The sequence below is a fragment of the Gouania willdenowi genome, chromosome 18 (genome assembly GCF_900634775.1).
Source record: "Gouania willdenowi chromosome 18, fGouWil2.1, whole genome shotgun sequence".
NCBI lineage: Eukaryota > Metazoa > Chordata > Actinopteri > Blenniiformes > Gobiesocidae > Gouania > Gouania willdenowi.
The window spans coordinates 9,176,377-9,203,478 of NC_041061.1; the positions used below are offsets into that span (position 1 = coordinate 9,176,377).

The window sequence follows — 27,102 nt, forward strand, 5'->3', positions numbered from 1 at the left end:
GTTTCCTCCCGGTCGGTGTTTGTGCTTGATGTGCTGAGATAAACCACCGTGGGCGACCATGAAGAAGGTGTCGAGTGCTGCCTTTAGGATGTCTCACAGTTAGTGTTAATGACGCAACGGGATTCCTCAGCCCCGCGGCCCACTGCGTGGGGCAGGACAACACATGTAGGACTCCTTCCTTCGTGTCCCATGACCCGTAGCGGAACCAGGACCCGGACTGTGACCGACATAACGTGATGAGGTCCATCAGCCTCCTGTTGGTGTCCTGTGCCCTCAGTGCAGTGGCGGTAAGTGTGTGTGTGCGTGTGTAAAAGTAACACAGATGTGTGAATAAAGTTCTGTTATGTTTCAGAGCTCGTTAGAAGAACCAGACCAGCTCATCTCCAAAGAGGCGTTCATGGACACTGGGAAAGGTGAGTTTTCTCACCTGAAGAGAGCAGGAAAAATGCACATTGATCTGTTTTTTGTTTTTTTTTTTGGACATTTTTTTTATTTATTTATTTTTAAGTAGCAGAATTAACATTATCCACACAACTGTTACACAAAGTGTTGTGTGGATAACCAGGGATTCTCAACCATAGGGTCAGGTCTCAATTTGCTGTCGCAACACACTGGGAGAGGGTCGCCAGATGCCTTCATGAAACTAAGAATTATTTTTTGAACTATTTGAACTCATTTTTGCTTATTTTTAATCTTTTTTTACAACTACACAAAACTTGCCATATTTTAACCTATTTTCATCACTTTTTCGTGCCATATTTTTGCTCCTTTTAATGCATTTTTGCTACATTACTCCCATTTCTGCCTATTCTCAATCAAATGACGTGCTTTTTCTGCACATTTTTCCACTTACAAGACATTTTTGGCACTTTTAAACCCTTCCCACCACATTTCCCACCTAATGTGGCATATGTTGACCCATTATTGTCAGTTTTAACCTCTTTTCATCATGTTTAATGCTTATTTTTTTTTGCCAATTTAACCACATTCACGATTTGTCATGCCCATTATTTGCCAGTTTAAACCAATTCTTTCTACTTTTTAAATGACATTACCACTGATGTGGACAATGTTTTTCCAATACACCAGAAATGAAGTCTTGTGATGCTGCTTTTCCACTGGTAAATCATTGATCAAATACATCATTTATTCTCAGAGCCTTGTGAATTATTATTTATCACAGCAGTTCCTCTATTGCATTATTTATAGCATGTTAGGAGAATGTCACTTTTTTAAAAACTTAATCTGGATTAAAAAAAAAATTTAGAGCATAGCTGTCAAATTTCTGTCCTGGAGATACTGAATCCAGCATTTTTTAAGTCAGAAATGGGCCATTTTTTTTTTTTTATCACAGCCGAGGACACAGAATTGTGAATATCTGATGTGTAAACATTCATGTGAGCATTAACACAGGAACAAAATGATTTTGTTGTCATTTTGTATATTTATCTCTCATTTTGTGTGGATTAGTTGTTTTTTTAACAATTCATTTTGTGTAAATTTTTTTTTTGTCCTTTTCTGTGTTTTTAGGCTTATTTGGTACATTTTCTCTCATTTTGTGTGTGTTTGTTGTTGTTTTATGTTTTTGGATAAATTGTCTGTATTTGTCTTTTCCTTTTGTGTCTTTTTGTAGCCATTACATATTTTTTTCTGTTGCTTATTTAGTGGTTTTTTTGTGTGTTTTTGCTGTGGTTTTGTGTGTTTTTGGGGTCATTTTTTTACATTTTATATTTTTTACCTTAGATGTTGCACAAAATTAAACTGCGGGCCGCATGTCGCCCCCGGGGATCCAGTGGCTTGTGTCTGTTTCAGACGCTAACCTCCTCCACTACAGCTGATTGTAAAGGCTAGCTCGCTATCAGGCTTTCTGTGAATGTGGTTAAATTGGCAAAAATAAGCATGATATATGGGGAAAAGAGGTTAAAAGTGACAATAATAGGTCAACTTATGTGACATTAGGTGATAAAAGTGTTAAAAAGGGTGTCAAAAATGGCTTGAAAGTAGAAAAATGTGCTGAGAAGGCTGAAATTTGACGGAGAAGTGGCAGAAATGGGAGTAATATAACATAGATGCATTAAAAGGAGCAAAAATATGGCAAGAAAAAGTGATGAAAATAGGTTAAAATATGGCGAATTTGGTGTAGTGGCTGAAAAAGGGCAAAAATGGGCGCAAATTGTTCAAAAAATATACTTAGTTTCTTGAAGGCATCTGGTCCTGACCCCAAGGTTGAGAACCGCTGTTGTAGATAACCTTTAATATTAGCTGTGAGGCTTCTTGTTAAAGTATATTCCTTAACACGTATAATAATATTATCATCCTGTTTTGAAGTTCAGCACAAAAACACAAGCAAAGCATTATGGGAGGTTGAGTGTAAAAATTCAAATAGTTTTTCTGTTGCTTAAAAGCCATTTTTCGTGTGATTTCTTCTTAAAGTTCTGACAACGTCAGGAGAAGAGTGCAAGTTCCCTTTCCGTCAGGGTGGAAGACTCCATCATCACTGCATCACCATCCTTTCCTCCAGGCCATGGTGAGTCTTTAGCCTGCTGCGCTGCTACTGTTTTGGATACGCAAACAAACCACAAAATGCACGTGTGTGTGTGTGTGTGTGTGAGATTTCATGTCACAGCTCAGCTCTCGATTAGTATTGTACACACAAATGCTCACAACCCACATCACTGTTACATCACGGGATGAAGGGATGAAGAGCGTAGGACGGGGAAAGATGAAAAACTCTGGGTATTTTCCCTCAGACGCTGTGGTAACATCCTGCACTTGTTGAGAGAATGATGTGTAATTGGGGCGTGTCGTTGCACATGATTAAAGCTGGTGTTATGCATAATGTGGGCTGTTGTCATGAGAAGAAACACTCATGTGTTGCTTGAGTTTTGAGGGGCGACTCTAGGTTTCTGAAACACCCGGGGCTTAAGCCGACAGGAAAATGGCGCAATATTTGTTGTCAGCTTTATTGCAATTGCAACATTTTTCATCATGCTTTACCTAAATAAACAAAATATGAAGTTTATTATAGCTTTAAATAACTACCTGACTGCTTTACTGCTTATCCCCAGACACCCTAAGATTCATTTCAAAGTAAAGTGAGACACGTGAGTGTTTTGCATCGTACATATATCTTGTATCTGATCCGAGGGCCACATTATTAACATTTATGTCAGCATTTAGAATAATGATTGATCTGAGCATTAATACGGGGGGGTTGTCTTTGTGGTTTTGTCAGTTTTTAGTCATTTTGTGTGTTCTTGTTGTAGTTTTATGTATTTTTCTGTCATTTTATGCATTTATGTTGTTTATTTGTGTTTTTGGGGTCACTTTATGTTTAAATGTTGTTGTTTTCTTTATTTTTCTATCATTTTGTGTAATTTTGTTGACAGTTTGTGTGTCTTTGGAGTTATTCTGTAACGTGTTGTTGTTTTTTTGTGTTTTTGTTGTCATTTTGTTTAAGTGGTTGTTGTCATTTTGTGTATTTTGGGAATTTTTCGTGTGTTTTTGCTGTCGATTTGTGTGTTTTGGGAGTTGTTTTGTGTATTATGTGAGGCTTTATATTCCTTCTAACTTCTTGAAATACAATTTCTGGAGATTTGTTTTGGGGGCCGCACAAAGTTAAGACTGAGGGCCACATGGGTAAAAGACGACACTTGGCCCGACCTCGATATACTCAAAAAGTACTTGAAGTTAATTTAAAAAAAATACGCTGCGGAAAAAGTCAGCAATGATGACAAATTGTGTCTTACCTTTGTTGTTTTTTATTAAAATTTGCTCCAATGTGCATAAAACTCCATATTTTGATCAATCCAAATCGTGACGTCAGATAACCAGCCATTTCACTGTCGAGAAATCCGTCCTATGAGTGCACAGTGCTTGTGTCCCATAGTGTTTGATATCACCAACTACAGGCTCTGAGCTTTACAACGCACTGTCAAACGTTCTGATTGGTTAAAGGATTGCTCAATAACACCCATGCATAACGGCATCAAAAAGTAGAACATAGCATTACGCATGGCACCGCAAAAACCTAAATAAAAATGGATATGTGTTTATTTAAAGCCAAATTGCAACACCTACTGGTCAAATATAAGACTGACAATGATTGCAATCAATTAGACTGACGTATTACCACTACAAACTTGTGGAAAACTTTGGCACAGTTGTGGCAAAGAAGGCTTCTGCTTGATCTTTTTTGTACAAAAACATGTGTATCTTTGGCCTAATGTTTATTATTATCACCAAACTTGCTGCAGTTGATGTCCATACATTAGTTCAATTATTTCTGCTTTTATAGCCTTCGATAATGAGAAGTGGTTCTATATTTGATGTAAATCTCTGGTTTTTTTGGGGGTCCTACTACAGATTTCTGTATTTAAAACATGATTTATTAAAAATTAGTCTTGTAGGTCATGTAGAAGTTAAGAAAAAAGTTAATTGTCATGGTTATGTGATTTTCATGGGAAAAGTGGCTGGGGCTTACTACCGTGTTGCCCATGATGCGTTCAGGGTCCCTGGGAAACCCGGACAAATTGATTAACTAATAAAATATCCCCAAGTAAATCCAGACGTACGGTCACCCTAATGTTGTTGGCATCACCGATGGCGGAGATTTTGTTGTTCTGTTGTCGTGCGGTAAACGAGGGGCATTCAAGGGCCGTCGGAAAGTTAATTTAAAAAAAAAAAAAAAACTATATTTTTCCCTGAATAAAACCGCCTAGTGAAACCACTGTTTTAAAGAGAGGTTTTTTTTTAATAAAACACAAAATTTAGAAACTATGTAGAGAAGGTGTTTGGGAAAAGTAGGACTGCTGCTGACAGTTTAACCTGAGGCCGTATAAACAGCTGCGATAGTAAAACCATCACAGCTTCGCTTTTTATTGCTTCATATCGTGACACGGCAACAAAATCTTCTTTTTATTATTTTTGGTAAAAGCAACACAAAGACCTGCCGAAAGGCTGTCGGCCATGATTTTTTTTTTGGAATGGTGACAGTAAAGGCTGGATGCGTGCAAGTTGGAGCAAAGTGTGCGCAATTACTTATGGGCCAATGTCTTTAGTCTACATGTACAGTTACTACAACACAAACGCACACGTTTTCTCTGCTGTGCTCAGGAGCTCAGGAGCTCCCGTGGGATTTTATTTTAAGTGACGGAGCTGCTGAGTGGAGCTGAAGGATGACTTTGGTTTAACTTAGTGGATCATGACTCACTCACTCAGGCTGATGGGAACTTCCTACAAAGTCGTATCACACAGACAAATGAAGACGCAGTTATGAACAGACTTTTAATTTCAAGTGTGATGAAAGCGGTTTCAACCTTCCAACATCAAAGGAGCCACTTTAGCCCATCCTTTTACACTGTCATTAGCAATCACTGAAGTGGACCTCTCACACTTTTCATCTTGTACATATGACATACGCCTTAATAGCATAATTAGTGATAATATGACCACTAAATACTGTGCATGTTAGTGACTATAGTGTACATGAAAGGAAATGTGGGATCATTCTTCACTCTGTGTGCTTTAGCATTAAAATATGATGATGAGCAGGTCAGAGTTTCAATGAGTTTCAACAAAAAAATGAACAAAACGACAACTAGGGATGTAAGAATATATCCTAAATTGGCTAAAATCGATACAGCACCGTATTTGCTTCAATACTCTGCTTAAACAATAGGAGGTGCTGTGACTATTTTAGTGCTGCTTGTTTAGATGTTAAAGCTTTTTATATCTTTGGCCAAGACTAGATACCTTTTATTTTCTATTGTATAGCTGCCTTTGGAAAGCACTTGTAATATGTGTTTTTGAATAAATAAAGTTTTTTTAGTATTATTATTGTAAAGAAAATATGGACAAATGGTAATAAATGAAATAATTATAATATAATAAAACAGGCAGTGCTGTGGATTTCATAGGGCCCTAAACACAGACCAAACCCGTCCGACCCAAATTAAGCCGATGTCTCTTTAAGAACGAGACACTATTCACGTCCGTGCGTGTGCATGTGGAGGTGAGTCAGCATCCATTAGTGCGTCTTTAATAATGCTAATCGAATCACATCACCTGAATTAATGTGCAACGTCAACACGGCCCGAGTCCGTGGTGTAACCATCGAAATTAAACCTGAACCGTCGCAACAGAGCGACACAACGCGTACACATACACACACACACACACACACACACATACACACACGCGCACTTTAAAAAAAAGAAAGTCACCTCTGTTTTTTCACTGTATTTATGATATGAAAACGTTTTTCATATTTTTATTTTATATGTTTGGGAAAAAATGTATGTTTTTGTTTAACTTTGCATGGTGATAAATGAAGAAATGTGCAGTTTGTTTTGCTCTAAGAGATTTTTTCTGAGTAGGTTATAAGAAGAAAACATAACAATAAGAAGAATCTGTATTTTGACTAATCTGTATTTTTTTCCGTAACATGATCTCTATGTATTCAAATTGAAAGTTAAGGGCATCTTTACGTTCCAATCTTTGATTTGAAAAAAAATTGGGAATCGAATTGTTGGTTGAGTGTGTCCTTACACACCTAACAACAACAAAAACATTTCATTTCATTTTATTGAGAGCCCCATTAGCTCCTGACTTATTGCAAGAGCTATTCTGCCTGGGGTCTCCTTCATTTTTACTACAAATATTTACAATATTACATAAAAAGCAACACACACACACACACACACAAAACAAACCGTGGACGCTCAATGTGAAACCAAATAAAAACATATCACATAAAACCAAAAGACCTGTCAGTAGATATGGAGTCGACCCAAAACCTCAAATTAAAGCAGTAACGACAACATTATTCATCATTGTCACCAACTGACAAAATTAAATTAACAAATCATTTCTTAAACAAAACCCAATCCTTATATGTATTAATGTATATGAATGACCACCAACAGTAGACCATAGTAAAAGACTAGTTAGGTATTTCTTCATATTTCAAAAGATTCATACATAAACATAGATTTTTCAGAAACTCCGTATATCAGCCTAAATGTATTCACTGCTCTCAGAATGGAAGGACCATCTCACCCAGTATTACATAAAGTGTTTCGAAACAGGATTGCGGACTGCACCTTTAAACGGTTATTCAATAAGGAAAATATTTTGACAATGTGTGATCATCTCCCAGAACATGTAGGTGAGAGTAGATTCTGTGTCATAAAGGTATTTACAAATAAGGAAGTTAATTCTGTGATTTTCATCCATTTTTGGTAATTAATGATAATTTCTTAATGGTTATTTGAGCCTTTTTTTTAAACTCATTAGGGGTAAGTTAAAGGTTTTTATGAGGGATGTTGTTTGCTTCTTGTTACATTATGCTAAATCCTTCACATTGCTGATGTTAAACCTTCCTACATGATGGTAGCAGCATTTGTGTAACAGTTGTGTTGTTTTTTTCTGTTGTCGCAGGTGTTCACTCACACACAACTTTGATCGAGACAGGAAGTTTGGCTTCTGTGCTCCACAGGAAGATTTACCTGATGGTCGGTTGGTCCGTTCCGCTGCGTTTCACCTCATGCTCAGTCACGCTGAACTGTGATCATCGTCTGATTGTGTGTGTGCTTTTTTTTTTTCATCTCATGTCTTTTAGTTTTGGTTCATTCATCTCGCAGAGTCACAGATCCTTGTCATGTGAACCCGTGTGAAAACGGAGGCGTTTGCACGCCCATCCCACGCAGTCGGTCCATCGAGTGTACGTGCACGCCGAGCTTCAGTGGGAGACTGTGTGAGAAAAGTTGGTGAACTTGTGTATAATTCAATCAGCATTTCTTCACTTCTTAACTCACTCAGTGCCATTGACGAGATAACTCGTCATTTGCGTTTTTTCACGGGGATTACTAGAAAACACCCTGGCAGAGGTCCCTCATCAATTTCTAAGGTGTGGGGTGTTGTAGTGACCAACTGTGCCCTGAGGATGGCAGCAGTACACCTTTAGATGAGATTAGCCACTGATGCTACCATTAGCTGGGGGGAGGAGAAGCAGGAACGAGTGAGATTATGGCGCTACGGAGTGATATTGTGACATATCCAGCAGCTCACAGCTCCACATACTAACACAGAACATGTGTGGAGCTGAGTGGTTTATTGATTATGTTGCGATGGTGAGACAAAACCATCAACTAACCAGGCTAAACAGGTCATTGCTGCGTGTCGGGAGGAAGAGGAAGTTGCGTGTGTGCAGACTGACGGGAGGGAAACTTGGAGGAACGCCAAAATACAGTAAGACATCCATTCAACTTTGATGGCAAAATAATTTTGCCATCAAAAGCCTGGTGGTAGAAAATCTGAAAATGGCTGGCACTGAATGAGTTAAGGGACAAAATGTAGTTTAGATTTTTAATCTTCGTACATATATTATATATGTTAGAAACGTGTGTAAGAAGTGTTCAAAAAACATATTTATTTCCCAAAAGCTTTGGTATTTTGTTAGGTTTGATTAAAATCTACACTTATTTCTGTTTTTGTTTTTGATATTTTCTATAATTAAAAAAAATGTTTCAAAAATGTTTTAACGTATTCAAAGAAGTAGATTTAGAAAAAAAATAATCATACAAAGCACATTTATCAAATACCTTAAAAATATCAATCTACTGTATATAATTAATATTTAGGAGTTCTACCGTCATATCCCAATGTGTAAAAAAAAGCTGAATTACATAATGATCATCAAATTTAAATATTCGATACAAATAACATGTAATGTTAAGGATGAACACATAATCACACAAAGTAACTTTTAAATTGTTTTTATATTTCTGTTTCCTAAACTATTTTAATCTTTGGCCAAGACTTTATATCTTTTATTTTCTATTGTAGTAGCTTCCTTTGGAAAGCTCTTGTAACGTATTTTGAAAAGTGCTATGTAGATAAAGTTTATTATTTTAAAGAAATGATGGACAAAACAATATAAATAAATATAATAATAAAACATGCAGTGTTGGCATTAAAAAAAAGATTCTGCTGATGCATAACAGAAAATGATAAAGACGCAGAACCATCTTAACAAAATAGAAAATTAGAAAAGATAACGTAATAATATTACCACTTAGTCGTAGAGGTGTAACGATTAATCGTAAGGCAGTTAAAAATCGATTCATAGGTATAACGATTCACATCGATGCTGTGAAAATTGAATCACAGTACTTTTTTTAACCAGCAGAGTGTTGGCGGCGAGTGAAATCTGCTAATACTTTCTTTCTGGCCATCTTCTACTCTTAAACATGTTCATAAATGATTCCTTACCCCTTTAGCACCGAAAGAATATCTGTAATATTACGTGAATATCTGTAAAAGTCACGTTTTTCTATTAGCTCTGTCTGCTAGCATAGCATCTCTTCTTCACTGCAAAATATCTGCATGCCAACCGACCACTGGGTTACCAGCGCCCTCTGCTGGTTCAAACAAATATCTGACCTAAATACGGTAAAATGACTTGTTTTTTTGTTTTTTAAATCCAATTGTTAAGGCACAAAATACATTTTCAGTTGCACTTTTAAAAAGAAAAAGAACTATTATGCAGTTTTGTATTGTTTACTATAGAACCAGAATTTAAATAATAAGCTTCTTCTTCATTTGTATTATTCCTTTATTTATTTAATTCAAGATTTATTTTTAGTTAAATTGCATTGTTTTGAATAGTTTATCAAGGGATTCTTTTGACAATGAAAAATAGTATAGTAATTTCCCAAAAAAAAAATAAAGGAATATTTTTCGGTTGTTTATATACATTCCCATTTTGTAAAATAAATCGTGAGCGAATCATATCGGGAGTTGAGTGAATCGTTACATCCCTACTTAGTTGTAATAACATATTGGTTAAATACCAACTGGTTTTGCATCGTACATGTATGTAAGGCCCTATAAAATCCGCGTTAACGGAATCGCGGAATCGACCATCGAAAACAGTTGAACGCAAAAATGGACAGAATCGGCATGAAACGCCGTCATCGTGGGGCAAAGAATGTTTTTTTATGGGGAAATGTTTCTTCTAAAACAGTGGTTCCCAACCAGGGGTACGTGCACCCCTAGGGGTACTTGAACACATTGTAGGGGTACTTGGAAACAATGATGAATCAATTTCCAACATGCTGAGTCATTTTTAAGCCTATTTCAGACACTGTGCATGCTCATCCAACATCTTTTCCACCCGTTGACAATAAACGGCATGAAGTGTTGCTAACATGTTATGCACATTACTATATATTCTCTGATATACAATAATTGTAGTGCACAAAATTGATATTTAGTGTGTGTTAAAAGTACAGGTTGACATTTTCAAGCTGTAGGAAATTTCAGAGGCCAACATGTTAACAACATGTAAATAAAACAAGAAAGGTGACGAAGGGTGTAAAACAAGGGGTTCTCGTAATCTGAAGAGAGTCCTCGGGGGGGTACATGAGACAGAAAAGATTGGGAAACACCCACTAAAACAAAAAAAAATCATCGCTGACTCCTAAATACAGAGCCACCAATTCCCGTTTAACTTTGCTGTCCTTGTGAAGCTCCACCCATTTTTTGTGTATCGCAGCGGCGCTCCGTGAAAACGTGATCAGCTTTATTCATCTTCACCTGCTCAGTGTTCGAACTGTTGTGCCTGGCTAACTAAGAATAACTCAGTCCGTGTTGTCTTTTAGTTCTTTTTATTCCAGCGTTTTGTCCGTACCTCATAGGTATACGTTCACAGTCAGCAAGTTACCTCAAGTACAACCGTTTCAGTGTGAACTTCCGGTTTACAAAATAAAAGTCAGTTGTAGCAACGTTATTAGAACGTTAAATTCTGACAACAGTTCATCAGAGCTACAGAAGATAGGATATTTTAAATTAGGCTAATTTGAACTAAGTTGATCAAAACTTAATCAATAAACCTGATCAGATTCAGTAAACCATTGATGGAAGATTAATAGTGACTGAGATATATTGTATCAATTCTCACATTCCTTATATTTATAATCCCATTTTCTCAAGAAATAAAATAAAACAGCAAATAACTTAGGACTCTTTCCTAAAAAAATCACAAAAATGCAGTAAAGTATCGTCTTCTCTCAGTGCGTTTAGACCATCCAGTATCTACTGTGTTGGTTTGTACTGAGCTCTATAATCTAATCTCACATTTCAACCCTGTTCCTTTTCTCCTGTTCTTTGTCGGCCTGTCAGAAAAATGCTATGAAACCGCACACCTGCACTTTTATGACACCGGAGAGTCTTGGGGACGAATTCATCTCCGTAACGTGGAACAGTGCACGTGTGTGTCGGGGGAATCCGAGTGTGAAAGAGTCCAATACACAAGTAAGAGCTTTTGTTTGTGGTTTTCTTTTTTTTTTTTTAATGGTTTATTTGTTTTTGAGCACAATGAGAGTGAAACACGGCACGAAGGATGAACAAAGATGTGACATGGGTTATTGAGTTGACGGCTAGCTGTGTAAACTGAGGATCAGCAACAGTTTTCCAGAAAGATTCACACATATCAGGAACAAAGAAGTGTTGACTTGAGGAATTGATTCAGTGCCAGAGATGAAACGAGCCCTACCCTTCCTTTGATCACAGCTCCATAGTTACTCAAATAACGTTGCCAGGCCAGAAAAAGAAACAGATTACATGAATCAGAAAGTGTGACGCAGGAAAAGGCGTTTTTAGGACACGCCCTCTGTGTCCATAAGGTGCTTTTATCCCTAATGGAGGGGCACGTTTTACGCATTCCTCTGCACAAAAGAGAGTGGAAATTGAACCTTCAACACAAAACTGTGTTGTTCAGATGAAACCAGCCCAGTAACAGCATCTGTGTTTTCTGGCATTTTCTTCAGATGTTGCAATATTTTGCACTATTTCTTTTGGAAACATGTTCTCCTGACTATTCTGTGCTTTTGTAAGTTTAATAATATATTTGTTCAGGGGATAATTTCCTCTTTTTCCTGCTTTTTATTCTAACATCTGGCTCTCGCACTCCCTGTGGAGAAAATTGTGGCTTTTGGTCAAATTTTGTCACTGGGTGTTTACGGTTAAAGCAAAAACCTCTTTCTACTATAAGCTGCAGCCCAAACCAAGGCATAGTTTCAAACTCTTAAATGTATTTTGGATAACAATTAAATAATGAATATTTAAATTCATCATGATGAATCAATTTATGTTCAGAAAAAAACCTAAAAGTCTGACAGGCCCTGATAACAATGCAATGGTGGCTAGTATTCATTTTAATTCCCAGTAAAAAAAAAAAGAAAAAAGAAATATTTTATTATTAGATAATACTCTATACACAAAATGAAAATTCAAAAGATGATATAAGTGAAGAAAATTAAGTTTTATTCTGATTACCATAAATAGGTTTATAGTAAATACATATTGCATATAAATCGCATGCTTTCAACATCTTAAACACTGCATAAGTCGTAAATTCCCTCCAAAATAAAAGCACCGAAGCAATATTATTGGGACCAGGCAAAAGCCAGCAATACATTCAATTCAACTTTATTTTGAATAGAAACTTTGAATCTTCATGCTTTTAAAAATGACCCAACAGAGCATGTTGAGAAGTGGGACACACACAACAGCATTAAATAATAATAATAATAATAATAAAAACAATTCCATTTTGGAAATAAACTTAGAATATGTTTACATTTGACAGTTTTTTTTTTCAGTTTTCACTCAATTTTGCTCATTTATTTATAAGAAAAGAAAATCAAAAGGCAACAGTTCTAAACTGAATTTCACAAACCCATAAAATAAGCCAATGTTGACCAAGTTTCTAACTTTGTTCTCTATTTATGCTCTAAATATAATCTGATGTCACTTCATAGCCATGCATCATCAAGTTAAACCTCACCTCTATGGAGTTATTCATTGGCTACCTGACTCTCACTTATTAAGAAGTGCCATAATAAAGAGATATTCTGTGTATTTGACTTAATCTATGGCCTGTTCTATAACTAGTTATTAATGTTGTGACGTGTCCAGAGTTATTATTATTATGTGTCCAGAGTGCCAAAGGAATCCCTGCAGGAATGAAGCATCGTGTCGACTCATCGTATCCACAGGAAAGGAAGTGTGTTACTGTAGACGTGGTTACAGCGGACCCTACTGTAGCTTTGGTAGGTAACCTCATCGTCATGGTGATAGCATACATACAGTAGGTGCAGGCAGATATTACCGTTGACTATATATTTTTAAGTGACAATAACTAGACTCTGATTAATTAAGAAAAATACATATGAATGAAAACTTAATCATAATGTATTCTTATTTTAGACTGTAATGTTCACATGAGACGGAATTCAATGACAACTACTGTAAGTTTTTTTTTTTTTGAAGCTATCCAAACAAAACTACTTTAGTTACATGGAAAGCAGGACAAGCCTTAAAACCATCCCGTATCAGGGTGATAAATGCTAATTGAAGCTTTAAAAAAATGCATAAACTAGGGGTGTGACGAGATCTCGTGCCACAAGATCTCGTGAGATTAAACTCGACGAGATTTGTCGTCGCGTTTAAATTGTCTCGCTAGATTTTTTAAAATTTATTTATTAGTATTTTTTTGTGAGCTATCCAAACTTCTATTTGTGACCTGTGGGGGCAGTAATGCGCCTTTGCTGCGTCTAGTGTGCCAGAACCTAAAGCAGAAGAAGGAAAAGAATTGGAGGAGGAGGACATTTTAGTTCTAGGCCGTTTCTCAATTCTAAGTATACATACTCTGTACTTGTGAACTCCTGTGTACGGACTCGTGGCAGCAGACGTGAAGAACGGATTTGCGGAGTGCACAAGCGCGAACTTTGCATACTCGTTGTTTAGGGACAAAGCAAACTTCCTGACATTGTTGTGTGGAGTATGTGCGCTCCACTGTAGACATCAAAGAAAATAATACGTATCATTGAGTAGATGTCATTGTTGTAAATATTAATTATTTTGTAAACCAATAAAACATTTGGTGATGAATAAAAAAAAATCAGAACAGATTTTATGAACATTTTATGTATAACAACAATAATAAAATATTTTATATCAAAATAAGTTATTTGAATTTTTAATAATGAGATTTTTTAGGTATTGAATTCATAATAATTGTTAAAAAGCTAAAAAACTAATAAATAATTCAGGATAGATTTTAGAAATACTTTAGGCCCACAAACAACAATAATGTTATTGATAATAATGATAATAAAAAATAATATAAAAGTAATTCTCTGTTCTCGGTTTTTTTTTAAATTTTCAATAATTACATATTTTAGGTATTACATTTTTAAAGAAAAACAAAATTCTGTCCTGAAAATATTTTATTTCAGACAAAACAGAATCTGCACCATTTCAGGTATGAAATTAAACTCCTAATCTAATTCATTATTATTATTTTTATTATTTTTATGTTCAATATACTGGTCAATGTATTTCTTGTAACTTACACATGTGCGGCATTATCCTCCTCCGTCGTCATCTTTGAAATCATGCGCTAGTTCGAAGTGCATGCTGGGAAATATGGCCGACAGAGTACGCACAAGTCTCCTTTGATGCATGCTCGGTAAAATGGGCGGAGCAAGTTCTCATCCTGGACTTGGGCTGCGTGTGATGATGTTTCAATTTGTGGAAGAAGTAGTTTATTAACAGTTAAACATGTCTGTGTAGTTGCAGCATGTTGTTAATAACATACTTGGTCAGGCTCTGTATTTATTGACAGAGTAGAACTTTGATTTGGTTTTGCACATAATATTGTTTGCACTTGAAAAAAAGAAAGAAATATATAATTGTATTTATTTTAACTTTTATGCATTTTAGTTTTAGTTTCAATTTGTGGAAGAATAAGTTTATTAAAATCTCATGCTTACATCATGCATGTAAAGAGTTATAATAAAACATGTGCAACTCGGTTCAGTAAAAGTCTGTTGGTCCAGTCATATATTTTGTCTTTGTAGTTTTCTTAAGATCGTGTCTCGTCTCGTGAGCTGAGTGTATAGCCACACCCCTAGCATGAACTCTTCTACTTTATATTATATATATATATATCTGTAACACTGTGGTTCCCAACCTTTTTCATATCACAAAGTTCTGGCGAGCTCAGAGACTTTTTCTTTCTCTAAAATTATTTTTTTTGATCATATTGTTTATACTGCATTACAAATACTGAGTAGTAAGGATTGGTGCACGAAGTGATAATATGCGCCAATATACTGCATTTTATTTTTAACTAGGTTCATATTTAAGAAAGTATAGAATACAGTTGTTTGAAATTGTGTCTAGTGTTTTAATATGAAGGGAGAAAAAAATGATATATGTATATTTAAGCTATTTGAGTTTTCTGCCTCTTCCTGCACTGTATATTTATTTTTGTGATATTAAGTGTTGTTTTTTTTAATTGTGAAAAATTCATAAATAATAATAGAAAAATAAAAAAAAATAAAAAATTTTAGTCAGTAATTTATTTTTTTTATTACTAGACATTTCATGCCACCCCGGGGTTGGAAAACCCTGCTGTAACAGATTTAGTTGACTAAGAACTAGCGATTCTCAACTGGTGGGTCGCGGACAGCTGGTCAAAAATAAATAAATACTTAATGTCTCTCTTTTTACAGGCATGCTGTGAAATGCATGTTGCACAGGAAAATATATCATCTTTTTTTAAAACTAAAATCTGTATATGTGTGTGCGTTTTCAATGGCTATTTTTGGTAAAACTAAATTTGGTTGAATTGAAAAAAAAAAAAAAAAAGTGCCTCGTGGTTTAACGACCGTGGCAAAATGTGACTAAAACTGTTATTATTATTATTATACAGGTGAAGCACACAGTCTAAGATTTTAAAATAGATGAAATGCCCACTTGGAAATAACTGCAGTCGACAAACAATTTATTTGGTATTGATATTTATTATTACGTCCAGCATCCAAACCCCACAGAGTGATTCTAGCATCAATAAAATCAGATCTGTTATCAGACAGAAGATGATCTCCATTGTGTGTGTGTGTGTGTAGAGCCAGAGACAGAGTGCTATACCAGCAGGGGTACAGACTACAGAGGGGTGGTGGACACCACAGAGTCTGGAGCTCAGTGTCTACCCTGGAACTCTGACCTGCTGTTTGATGAGCTCCATGTGGGGACAGTGAACTCCTCACTGATGAGAGGACTCGGGGATCACGGCTACTGCAGGTAACACTTCTTCCTTTGGGCTCCACAGCAGCAGAGCTATCTGTGCCCCTGAGGTCAGGGGTACCCCTATCCTGATTGGTCCAACACACCTGGATCTAATGTCTGTGATCATTAATGCAGCTGTGATGACCTCAGTTTACGTCATATTCTTTGACTTTCATAATTATCAAATTCTACTCTTATTACCCAGCTAAATAAAATGAAAAATTAAAGTAGGATGTAAATGCCATTTAGCTAATAATAATAATAATAATACATTTTATGTTTTGTTAAAAACAACAACAAATACAGTGATTAACGCAAAGAAAAATAAATCGGAAAAAAGAAAGAACATCAGCTAACAAAAGTGGGTCGCGGATAGCTGGTCAAAAATAAATTAATACTTAATATCTCTCATTTTCGACTTGTCTTTTATTTTGAAAGAAATTTTTCTTTTGACAGGGATGCTGTGAAATGCAAGTTACATGGGAATATACTGTATATAGTATATATACAAATTATATACAAATATGATAGATATTTACAAAAATAACTTCCAGGAAAGGATTATCAACCTGACAACTGTACGTCGTATTAAGCAGTGGGAGACAATTTAAAGCCTGTGTTTGCAGGAATCCAGATGGCGACAGGAAGCCGTGGTGCTACGTTCTAAATGACGGCGCCATCTCCTGGGAGTACTGTGACGTCCCGTCGTGTGTGATGCCTGTGTGTGAGTAAACTGAGCTACGACGCTAACGCTCATTTATGCCTTCATATTTTAGACATTTGGTAATTATAATGCAGGTTGGAGCATAGAGTCACCAGCTGCTTGAGCTGTTTTTTCTTCTTAATCCTTTTGAAAAAAACAATTCTCTTGAAAATGTGAAACGCAGCCAATAACCAGGGTTGGGACCAATTACAAGAGAGCCTGAAATAAATAATCTAAGATAAGCTAACCTTCCTCTTGTGTTAGCATCTCTGATGAGCTGTAAAATACACTAAAAACAAACATCTATCATCCAATTTCTTTCATATCTATTGTTTACCTTGTTAGGCTTCATGATCAATGAAAATATTGGTTTTCTTGTATTTTTGGTTTGGGAGTCTGAGCCATTTTTGTGTCAGTATACCCCTAGATTTAAATTTTTTTTAAATGGTAAAATGTGGGAAAGCTCGATATGAAACATATCTTAATATATATAGTTCCCACAGGCCACATGACCTCCCCGTAGACGCCATCTGTGCGGGTAAACTTAGAGACACTCTTGTGTTGTTTACCTGCTTTGCTGCATTCTACTCCACAAAAGACGGTTAAAATGTCTTCCAGAACAACACAAATGGCCGGTAAACCACCCAAAAAGAGCTACAGAGATGGTTTAGATAAACAAACGAGACACAGATACGACAGCAAGACAGAACGTATCAGTATCGACTCGTACGTAGTTTGTCAAACCAAAATACCGCTGACCACAAATACCTTCCTGCTATAACGTACATACATTCTAAACGATTTGATTTGTTCCAAAAGTGCTTATACTAAAGGATTTCAAATCACGCGAGGCGTACAACCAGTTTGTGAATGGTTGGGTGAAAGATGTGTGCAGCATGACGGCGAATGGGAAAGTGCTTGTGACAGGCAGGATATGCAAAACTATTTATGTCATGGATTTCAATAGGAGGGGAGGACGGGGCATCGCAGCTGGGGAGATCCGCAAGAAGGGCCCGATGCGACCAGGGAGTAGGGGGGGAGTGCAACTGACGCGGCGCGAGCCAATTCTTATCCCGAAGTTATGGATCTGACTTGCCGACTTCCCTTACTAATGAATCCACGTTTAACTAAAACAATTAGTGCAACATTAACCTAACACGAAACCACTATATTGTGCTGTTTGGCCGTAAACAGAGGCTAAACTAATTTCATCTGACCACAGCAGTGACGCCGGGTCATGCAATGCCCGTATGTTGTGACATCATGTAGGAACTATGTACCGTCATGTCCGGGCTATAAAGCGCACTGTTTTATTGGCCGCATTAGAAAATTGTTAAATTATTGTAAGAAAAATCCACACATAGGCCGCACCCTATTGGCTGATGAGGGTGCCCTTCAGACAACTCAACCAATCAGAACGGGCAGGTAGGCGGGCTGCTGTACTCAAGTTAGGTTGCAGGGAAATATCCGTGTTTGAACTGATAAGTGTCCTTTACTACATGAAGTCTCCCCCTCACTGCCCCACGTCTACATATCAGTCCATTTACAGCTTTTTATGGTCACTTTTTACTGGAACCAGACTGATACACCACTTCATCCGCTCTTCTTACCCTGAACTACCGCAGAGCGATCAGAGCGAGTCGGACTCTGAGTCAGAATACGGACGCCATCGCTTCTGAACAAATCCAACGTGGTGATCTGGAAACTTCATGCTGTTATGCTACTATTACAAACTGGCTGACTTTTACTGTAGACGGAGCGGAGATCAGAACAGCCTCGATACAGCCTGTATCTCTGACAACATTTCTCCGCTGAGGCAGTGTGCATCATGACAAAATGACTGTTCTTGCTCGCACTGAATCATTCTGATCAATTTCATTGTTCCACCTGGTCTAATGTGATGGAGCTCAATTTTGTGGCGGTATGAAGCTTATAAATCTAAGAAAAATCCACAATTTAGCCGCGTCACTGTTTAACCTGCAGGGTTCAAAGCGTGAGAAAAAAGTAGCGGCTTATAGTCCAGAAATTACGGTATTTGTTGATTACATGTGTGTAGAACTGTAACATGGTTTCCCAGTTTTGCCCCTCACCCTGCAAATAACAATAAAGTGTTTCGAGCTCAGCTTTGATGCTTTTACTCAGCCTCACCAGCTGCCTCCACATTTAAATTAATGAGCAATATTTGTGATTAAAAAGGTCTTATATATACATAAACTATGCTGTCAGTCCGAGCTGAGTCAGAGAAATGCACAGTCAACCGTTTCAGTGATGGAGCTTTATTTCAACACCACATCTAATTCTCGGGGATGAGGAATGACTCATTCTAAATCAACAAGTCACGTCAGGTGGAGCCAAATGTTTACGTGGTGCAGTTAGCCTCGCGCTCGTTCCCCATCTGCTGTGCCCTCGTATGGCATGGTTCACAGCCAGAGGATGCTTGGAATGATGGATCCACTTTTGTGCTTCTTTCAGGGGGGGGTGAACCAACAGCAAAGTCCAAAATGTTCAAAAGAGGTATTTAATGCTGACTAGTAATTTATTAAGGTGCTGGTGTAGTTGGTGGTTTTCTAGAAGCTTTGGGTTTCTCAGTCGGGTCTTTATATGTCATTTTAACACATTTTGATGGAAATCTCACACACTTCGGTCTCCAGAAATATAGAATTTTTTACCAATTGCTCCTTAATCATTTAACTGGCACACTGTACATTTTTAGTTATGATCATTTTAGTGGGGAGGGGTATGTGTTGATTTTCGCACGTCCTTATTTTTATTTGATTTTCACATAGGAAACTGAAATTTGGTGTAGTTTAAAACAGCTCCATTATCTCTCTCAGATTATACAAAAACATCTGCTATACAGCTTATCTGGTGGACATGCCAGAACCTCAAAATTTAAAAAAAGTTTGAGCTCTGAGCTATGTACATAGACTGTTCACATCACTTATGATTAGTCAGATACATGCATTGGTTCTTAGGTGACAGTGAAATGTTTTTACCATTTTTATTGGTCCATAACTACATGTGAGAATGTAAGAAAACATCTGATCTGTTTTCATTTGTAGTATAAAGATGTTTTTTTTTTGGGGGGGGGGGATATAAAACAATATTTATTTTATGCGACTTTAGGGCTATTTCACCGCACACAGTATTTATTATGAACAAATGTATTATGTTTTACATTTTCTCTTTTTTGGGCTTGTTTTATATTAAAGTATTTTAAAATATTTGAACATACATCCATCATTATTATTATAACAGTTATTAAATAGTGTGTATTTTAAAGAGAAAATATACAACATAGGAAATTTGTTCATAATAAATATTATGTTTTCAAAAATAATTGTTTTGCTGATGCAGTGGTTTTTACATTTTCATAGTGCTAGTGAAAAACTAATAAACAATAAATGATTACAAGCTACAATAGCCTCATGTTAAAGAGTTTAATTAAAAAAAAGAGATATTCCCACATGCAGTTATGGGCCAATGAAAATAGTCACCCAAGAACCAATGCATATATGCTGACTAATCATTAGTAATGTGAACAGTCTACGTGCATAACTCAAAGCTGATCAAATTACAGGGAGCTGAGACATGTGCTAAAGTGTTTATTGAAAGCCCAAACAAGGGACTGGCATGTCCACCAGTTAGTATGTATAGCAGATATTTGTATATATTCTGAGAGAGTAGGTGGAGATGTATTAGTATACAAAATTCCGGTTTCCTATGTGTTGTAGTTCCTGAGATATTGGAAGAAAAATAAGGATGCATAAAAATCACCAAATTGGCCAAATTTCAAAAATAATTCTTTTAGACTGAAGTGCGTGGACCAGTTGTTGAAATGACGCAGTAGTGACAAAGCTACACAGATGTAAATGAGTAACAATTTGTACTTATTTCAGCTTCATCACGAAGATTCGTCGTCTTCAACAAGCCTGCGAGGAGGAAGCCCAAAGGCCCCGTGTGTGGAACCAAGCATAAGAAGAGGTTATCTGGACCCAGAGGGCGGATATTAGGGGGGAACTCCGCTCTTCCAGGTACTCACCCATGGATGGCAGCCATTTACATCAAAGAGACAGACTTCTGCTCAGGAAGTCTCATCTCCAACTGCTGGATCATCTCTGCAGCACATTGTTTTTTGCGCAGGTATGACAAAGATTTATCTGTGGGGGGTGCAAACACAGCAAATTTCACAAAAATGGTATGAAATGTAATTTATTTCATTTTTTTTTAAACTTGTGAGAAAAAGTAAATGGTAACCAACTGTAATTCAAGTACCAATATGAAAAAGTTTAACTTTTGATTCTGTCCAGTTTGTTAAAATCTTTCTTTAAAAAAAAAAAAAAAAAAAGATTAAAAATATCTTTGATTATATCGATTTTGTGGAGTAATTTGTGAAAAATGTAGTTTGTTTTTTTGGATCGATATGATCATTTCCCGGGAGAAATATTGCGATATCTCACCAAATCTATTTTTTTATTACACCTTTACTATTAATAGTACACCCTGCAACCAAGGTGTAAATCCTAACTTGTTTTTTAAGAAGACATCTACAATTTATACAATATCAGAATATTTCTGTATAACACAAGGGACTCGGCCCTTGATTTTTATTTTTTTTCTGACAGCTAAACTGTTGAAATAGCAGCAGCCAAGAGGTCACAACTCACACGGCGAGAGTGTTGGAAGCTTTGAACTTTCCCTCCGCAGCGCCACAGCTTTACCGACGCGCTATATTTAGACAAGAATCCAGTCTGAGGAACACTGAAACATCTCGTGTTCACTCACATGGCAGTTAGACAGACATCCGTCAGCACCAGATTTTATTGTCCTTATTAGAAGATCTATGACCAACAAAACACATTATTTAATGTCACCTTTGTTTTATTAACTTTTAAAAATGGGACTACAATATTTTATTGTTTTAAAGCCTGTATTCCACCATCTTCAAATCACGTGATTGATGATGTCAGACGGCCCCATTTGCCTGTAAACATCCCATTGTTTTCTATTGGGGTGAAGCATTCAGACTGCTTTTTAGATCATTTAGCAGCTTATTCAGTCAAAATAATCTATGACCGCAGGGGGCGACAGTTTCAACTCTGTCAATCGGTAGTAGGCAATGAAGCAGAGAAGAAGAGCTCAGTGTGCAGCTGACGCTCTGCTTCATTATTTGCTCTCAAATGGCAGAGTTGGAACTGTTGCCCCCAGCGATCATAGATTATTTTTCAGGTTTTTATCGACGTCTTAACTTTTCCTGATTATTTAGAGCAACCAAAAACAGCACAAATCGGCTTTTACAAATCAAAAATGGGACTACAATACTTCAGGAGCTTTCCTAAGGAGCCTTTACTTCCCCTTAAACAGTACGAGTAATCACCGACTGTTGAAGAACTTCCACCCAAAAGGACTTCTTCAACAGTTCGTGATTACTCACGAACTTCAGCCACCAGACCGTGTCAGCGCACTGTTTAAGGGAGAGTAAAGGTCCCATAGGAGAGCTCTTCTCCTCTGCTTCATTGTCTACTACCAAACCACTGAGTTGAAACTTAGATTTTTTTCGGGTCACAACTGTTTTTATCCTCTTCTGGTAAACAAAAGGTTTATTTCGACATCTTTAACTTTTCCTGATTATTTAGAGCAACCAAAAGCTGCTAAATGACCTAAAAAAACACACTGAATGTTTCACTCCAATAGAAAACAATGGGGCCGCGTGACTTGAAGATGGCGGAATACATGCTTTAAAACAGTAACAAAAAGTGTTGTAGTCCCATTTTTAAAAGTAAATAAAATGAACACGGTGCTAAATGATGTGTTTTGTTAGGCATAGATCTTCTAATAAGTACCTTTTAAAGATTTGTGCTTTAAGATGATGCTGTTGTTGTGTTGTGATTGGTCCACAGCCCTCTGAAGAGTCAGATCCGTGTGGTTCTCGGCCAACACCGCTTTAACGTCAGCGATCACAACACCAGAACCTTCGGAGTGGAGGACTACTTTTTATACACAAAGTTCTCTGTGTTTAATCCAATACTACATGACATAGGTAATTACTAGCTGGACACACACAATAATGAGTCACTGAAAATTAAACTTAGGACCCCACTCTGTGTCTACAGCTGTGCGTCACTGAACAGCTGTGTGCCCTCACCCGACCCTCACCCACACACTGAGGAGTGTGACAGTAGCTTCAGAGTGTAGCCCTATTGATTCAGTACTTGCTCATCTTTTCCTCACCAGTTTTAATCAAGCTAAAGAAGCAGGACGGGCGCTGTGTGAAGAAAAGCCCTTTCATCAGGCCCATCTGTCTCCCAGATAAAAGCATGAAGTTCCCTGACGGATTCTGCTGCAGCATCAGCGGCTGGGGACACATGTCTGACAGTGAGTAAATGAAGTCATCACACTGAGCACATTTGTTCATTTAAAGTCCCACAGCAGAGCACGTCACCTTTGTTCACTCAGTCATTTCACTTTGAATGTATGATCAACCTTGGGGTTGCCAGATGCCTTCAAGAAACTAAGAATATTTTTTGATCAATTTGAGCCCATTTTTGCTTATTTTAACCCTTTTTCTGCAACTACACCAAACTTGCCATGTATTACAGCCATTTCTGCCACTTTATCCCCATTCACAATTTACCATGCCCATTACTTGCCGGTTTAAATTGTTCCAATATTGACATTTTGAACTTTTTTTTTTTTTTTACCACTCTAATGTGAAACTTTTAACCTAACCTATTCATTTCCCCCGATTTCCAGACATTTTCGACACTTTTAAACCCCTTCCACCACTTTTCCCACCTAATGTTGCATATTTTTTACCCATTATTGTCACCATGTTTCATGCTTATTTAACCACAGCCACTATTTGTTGTGGCCATTATTTACCAGTTTAAACTAATTGTTTCAATATTGACACTTAGAACCAGGGTTACAAAAGTAACCGATAGTTTCAATGAGTAATATGTCTCACTATGGGACGTCGCCTCTGCTACATTCCTCAGAATACCTATTTCACTTTGCCAATCCTGATTAGCCGGTGAAGCTCATCAGTTCGATGGGAGAACCTCGCACCTCCTATTAAAGGAGAAGACGAACAGGTGCGCGTCATTCTTAGTAAGCAAACCTCGTCTCCTCGTTCGAGAAAGAAGGGTAGTCTGGTGAGACATCTCACAGATGTCCTGAAAAGTCACTCCACTGAACAAAGCCCAGGATGTGGCAAGACCCCAAGTCCAGTGTGCACGCAGAGCCGTAGGCAGCTGCAGACCCTGACATAAGTAAGCCAAAGCAACAGCCTCCACCACCCAGTGTGACAGGCATTGCTTAGAGACAGGCTTCCCCAGGAGACGAACAGCTGATCGCTCCTCCTCCTGTCCATGTAAGTGTGGATCGCACGAACAGGACACAGCAAACGAGGCCGCTGCTCACTCTGTGAGGCAGGAAATGCCAGCAGGTCAATGGGAGAACATGATCCCACAACCCTCGGCACAAAGGGTTGTGGGATCCATGTGTGATTCTCGCACATGGATGTCACTGACAGTCTTGGCCGAAGCCAGAGCCAGCAACAATGTAGACAAAAATCTTACTAAAGTGTCTTAAATAGAGCAAAGTATCTACAAATCTCAAATGACCACATGCCTCAGAAACGCTCCTGTACAGAATAAGATAAACTGAGAATACTAGAACTAGATTTGTTTTGAAGCTTGGTGGGTCTACTAGAGATGTTCTGACCTACTGTACATCATGTGTTTAATATCAGGTTTAGGGGTTCAGTGCTTTCTTTTCTGCTTCATGTACCCGCAGAGGCTAAAGGCTACTCTAGTCTCCAGGAGGGCGGAGTGCGACTGGTTAATCACGATCATTGTAGAAAACCAGAAGTTTACGGAAACCACGTCTCAAAGGACATGATCTGTGCAGGACTCAACGGCTGTGTGGACGCATGTCAGGTAGGACGACGTTTTTAATTAACATTTATCATCTGATTAATGTCTTCAGTTAGGATGAAGTATCAAGTCGAGTACAGTTTTGATTTTGGCAGAACATTTTGATTTAGTGTTTGTCATAGTTGTTGGGTTAAAATTCTACTTATTTCCAGCAAGTTAATTTTGTCTTCTATTTTAAATATGTAAAAAGTTTCATTTATTCAGACAATTTACTTTGATCTCTCCCTTTGAAAGTAAATTTCCTGAAAAAAGTTGTCAGAATAAATAAAACCTTTACATTTTAAAATTCAGCTTAGTTTTTGTCTTAGTTCTGGTCAATGAAATGACAGATTTACTTAACTAAAATCTTAATAACCTGATATGGAATGTTATTATTATGATCTTCCTATTGGATCATTTACCGGCTTGTCCCGCCTTCCACACAACGAAAGTAGTTTTGATTGGATATCTTCCAAAAAAAAAAAAAAAACTTAGTTCTAATGTTATTAGTTAGATAAAATATCAGTATATAGTATATTTTGATGCAGTTTTTCTTCACGTGTTTTTTAAATTAGTCATGATCTTGTTATTGTAATTTGAAAAAATGTAATTGATCGACAAACACTGGTCAACAAATGAGGAACTTACTGATTGAACGTTAGTGTACTCCTATATATCATCATAAATATGTGTATTTCATATTTAAAAACTTTTCCAAGCTGACATTTGATGATAACTAGATAATTTATGTACATATTTATTGTTCCCACCTGCTCTTAGAGTATCCTGCCATCAGCCTAATGGAACTGTAATCCCCTGGGTAAAGTGTGATGGTTACTTGTATTATTAGAGTTTAGATCTCGATGTGTAATAAATGATCGATGTTTGTCTTACGAGTTTAAATAGTGAAACACACCTAACGTCCATCTTTTTAATTAAATATCTCAACTTCCTGTTTACCTCGTGGGCAAATAACCATTTTTACAGTCAAAAGAAGTAATTCTGATAATATATAGTTCATTTTTGACATGAAAATTGATTTAAATTGTTTCTATAATACAACGATAAGCTTGGCATCATGCTACCTTTTCATTTTGCAATTGGTTACATAGGCCTAACTACTCATCCAGTTTTGCACAACCTATGAAATATCTAACCCCAAATGTAACCACCCACTTGAGTTCCTTATCATTAGTCAAGCACAAATTCCTTGCAATGGACATGCTACCTGAACGAAATTGGTCCAAATAAACACATTTATACTAAAAGTAGACACAATACCACCCCAACTCATGTTTTTTTAAATTGGTGTTTCTTTTGAGTGTGAATGTATTTCATCATATGATTTGACTAGGCTAATGCTAAGCTAATGCCTCTAACTCGATAAAGAATTCCTTAAAATGTAATCATTTAACAGGCAAGGCACTGATTTTCATCTGATATGTTAAGAAGACAATTTGAGACTCGTCTCCAACTGTTATGGTGGTTTGGATAAATGAGTAAAGATGAAGTAGAGCTTTATGGTTGCTGCTCTGTGTGTTTCTGATAGCGGTAGTCAAAACAGTAAAGGTATCTGCACTATATTGTACCTGCTTATGTGTCCACAGGGAGATTCCGGAGGCCCACTCGCCTGCCCAAAGGATGACGTCAATTTCCTGTATGGAATCATCAGCTGGGGAGATGGATGTGGTCAACCTGGAAAACCAGGAGTTTACACAAAAGTAGTGAATTATATTGACTGGATCAATTCTAAAATCAGACGCAAACCTAAAGCTTGAAGGAGTAAAAATTTAAGTTGTTTTTTAAAAAAATAAAATAAAAAATGATTTAGGTAACTTTTGTGTTTTATATCGATATGTTTATGAAGTTCATAGAAGACAGTCAGAAGTTTTTACAAAATAAAACATTTTCTGGTGTTACAACTCGTTTGTCTTTTTTTTTTTTCAAAGGATACAGTAAGTTCCAAAACAAATATGATAAGGGAAAATTATTTTTAAGATCAACAGCACTCAGGTAAGTCGATGTAACAACCATCATGAGACCCTATAAACGACTACTTAAAATGTGCTAAAAAGTCAGTAAGGCACAAAAAACTCAAATCACTCAAAATCAAAAGTAAGGCTATAACGGCATTTTTTAAAGAAATTTCAAAAAAAAAAAAAAAAAAAATTGCGTTAGGACCATCATTAGACCCTAAAAACTACTGCAAATATAATGCACATACTTAAATGTGGCTAAGAAAGCAGTAAGGCACAAATAATGACAAAAAACTAAAATCACCCAAAATAAAAAGTAAGGCTATAACATGGCATTTTTTTTGAAAATTTCAAAAAAAAAAAAAAA

At 36.8% G+C, this 27,102-nt stretch overlaps 1 protein-coding gene across 2 annotated transcripts; it reads left to right on the top strand.

Annotated features, from left to right (window-relative positions):
* On the top strand, positions 1 to 26,681 carry hgfac (HGF activator). 2 transcript variants are annotated; one of them, XM_028474216.1, is made up of 15 exons: positions 1 to 287; positions 353 to 413; positions 2,434 to 2,527; positions 7,441 to 7,514; positions 7,622 to 7,765; positions 11,185 to 11,316; positions 13,005 to 13,115; positions 15,981 to 16,155; positions 16,767 to 16,864; positions 19,316 to 19,357; positions 20,743 to 20,986; positions 22,744 to 22,883; positions 23,078 to 23,218; positions 24,641 to 24,783; positions 26,367 to 26,681. In XM_028474216.1, the coding sequence occupies exons 1-15, from the start codon at positions 237 to 239 to the stop codon at positions 26,535 to 26,537; spliced, it is 1,821 nt and encodes a 606-aa protein (XP_028330017.1). In that variant the 5' UTR covers positions 1 to 236; the 3' UTR covers positions 26,538 to 26,681. The 2 variants fall into 2 exon arrangements, with proteins under 2 accessions (XP_028330017.1, XP_028330018.1); XM_028474217.1 differs by lacking the exon at positions 19,316 to 19,357.
* The last annotated feature ends 421 nt before the right edge of the window (positions 26,682 to 27,102 follow it).

What these genes read in the sequence shown, in the direction of transcription:
- hgfac (XM_028474216.1), top strand. Translation starts at nt 237, where the DNA reads ATGAGGTCCATCAGCCTCCTGTTGGTGTCCTGTGCCCTCAGTGCAGTG. An exon ending in ACAGGAAGATTTACCTGATG is followed by an intron (nt 7,515 to 7,621) that starts GTCGGTTGGTCC and finishes CATGTCTTTTAG; the next exon opens with TTTTGGTTCATTCATCTCGC. An exon ending in TGAAAGAGTCCAATACACAA is followed by an intron (nt 11,317 to 13,004) that starts GTAAGAGCTTTT and finishes TTATGTGTCCAG; the next exon opens with AGTGCCAAAGGAATCCCTGC.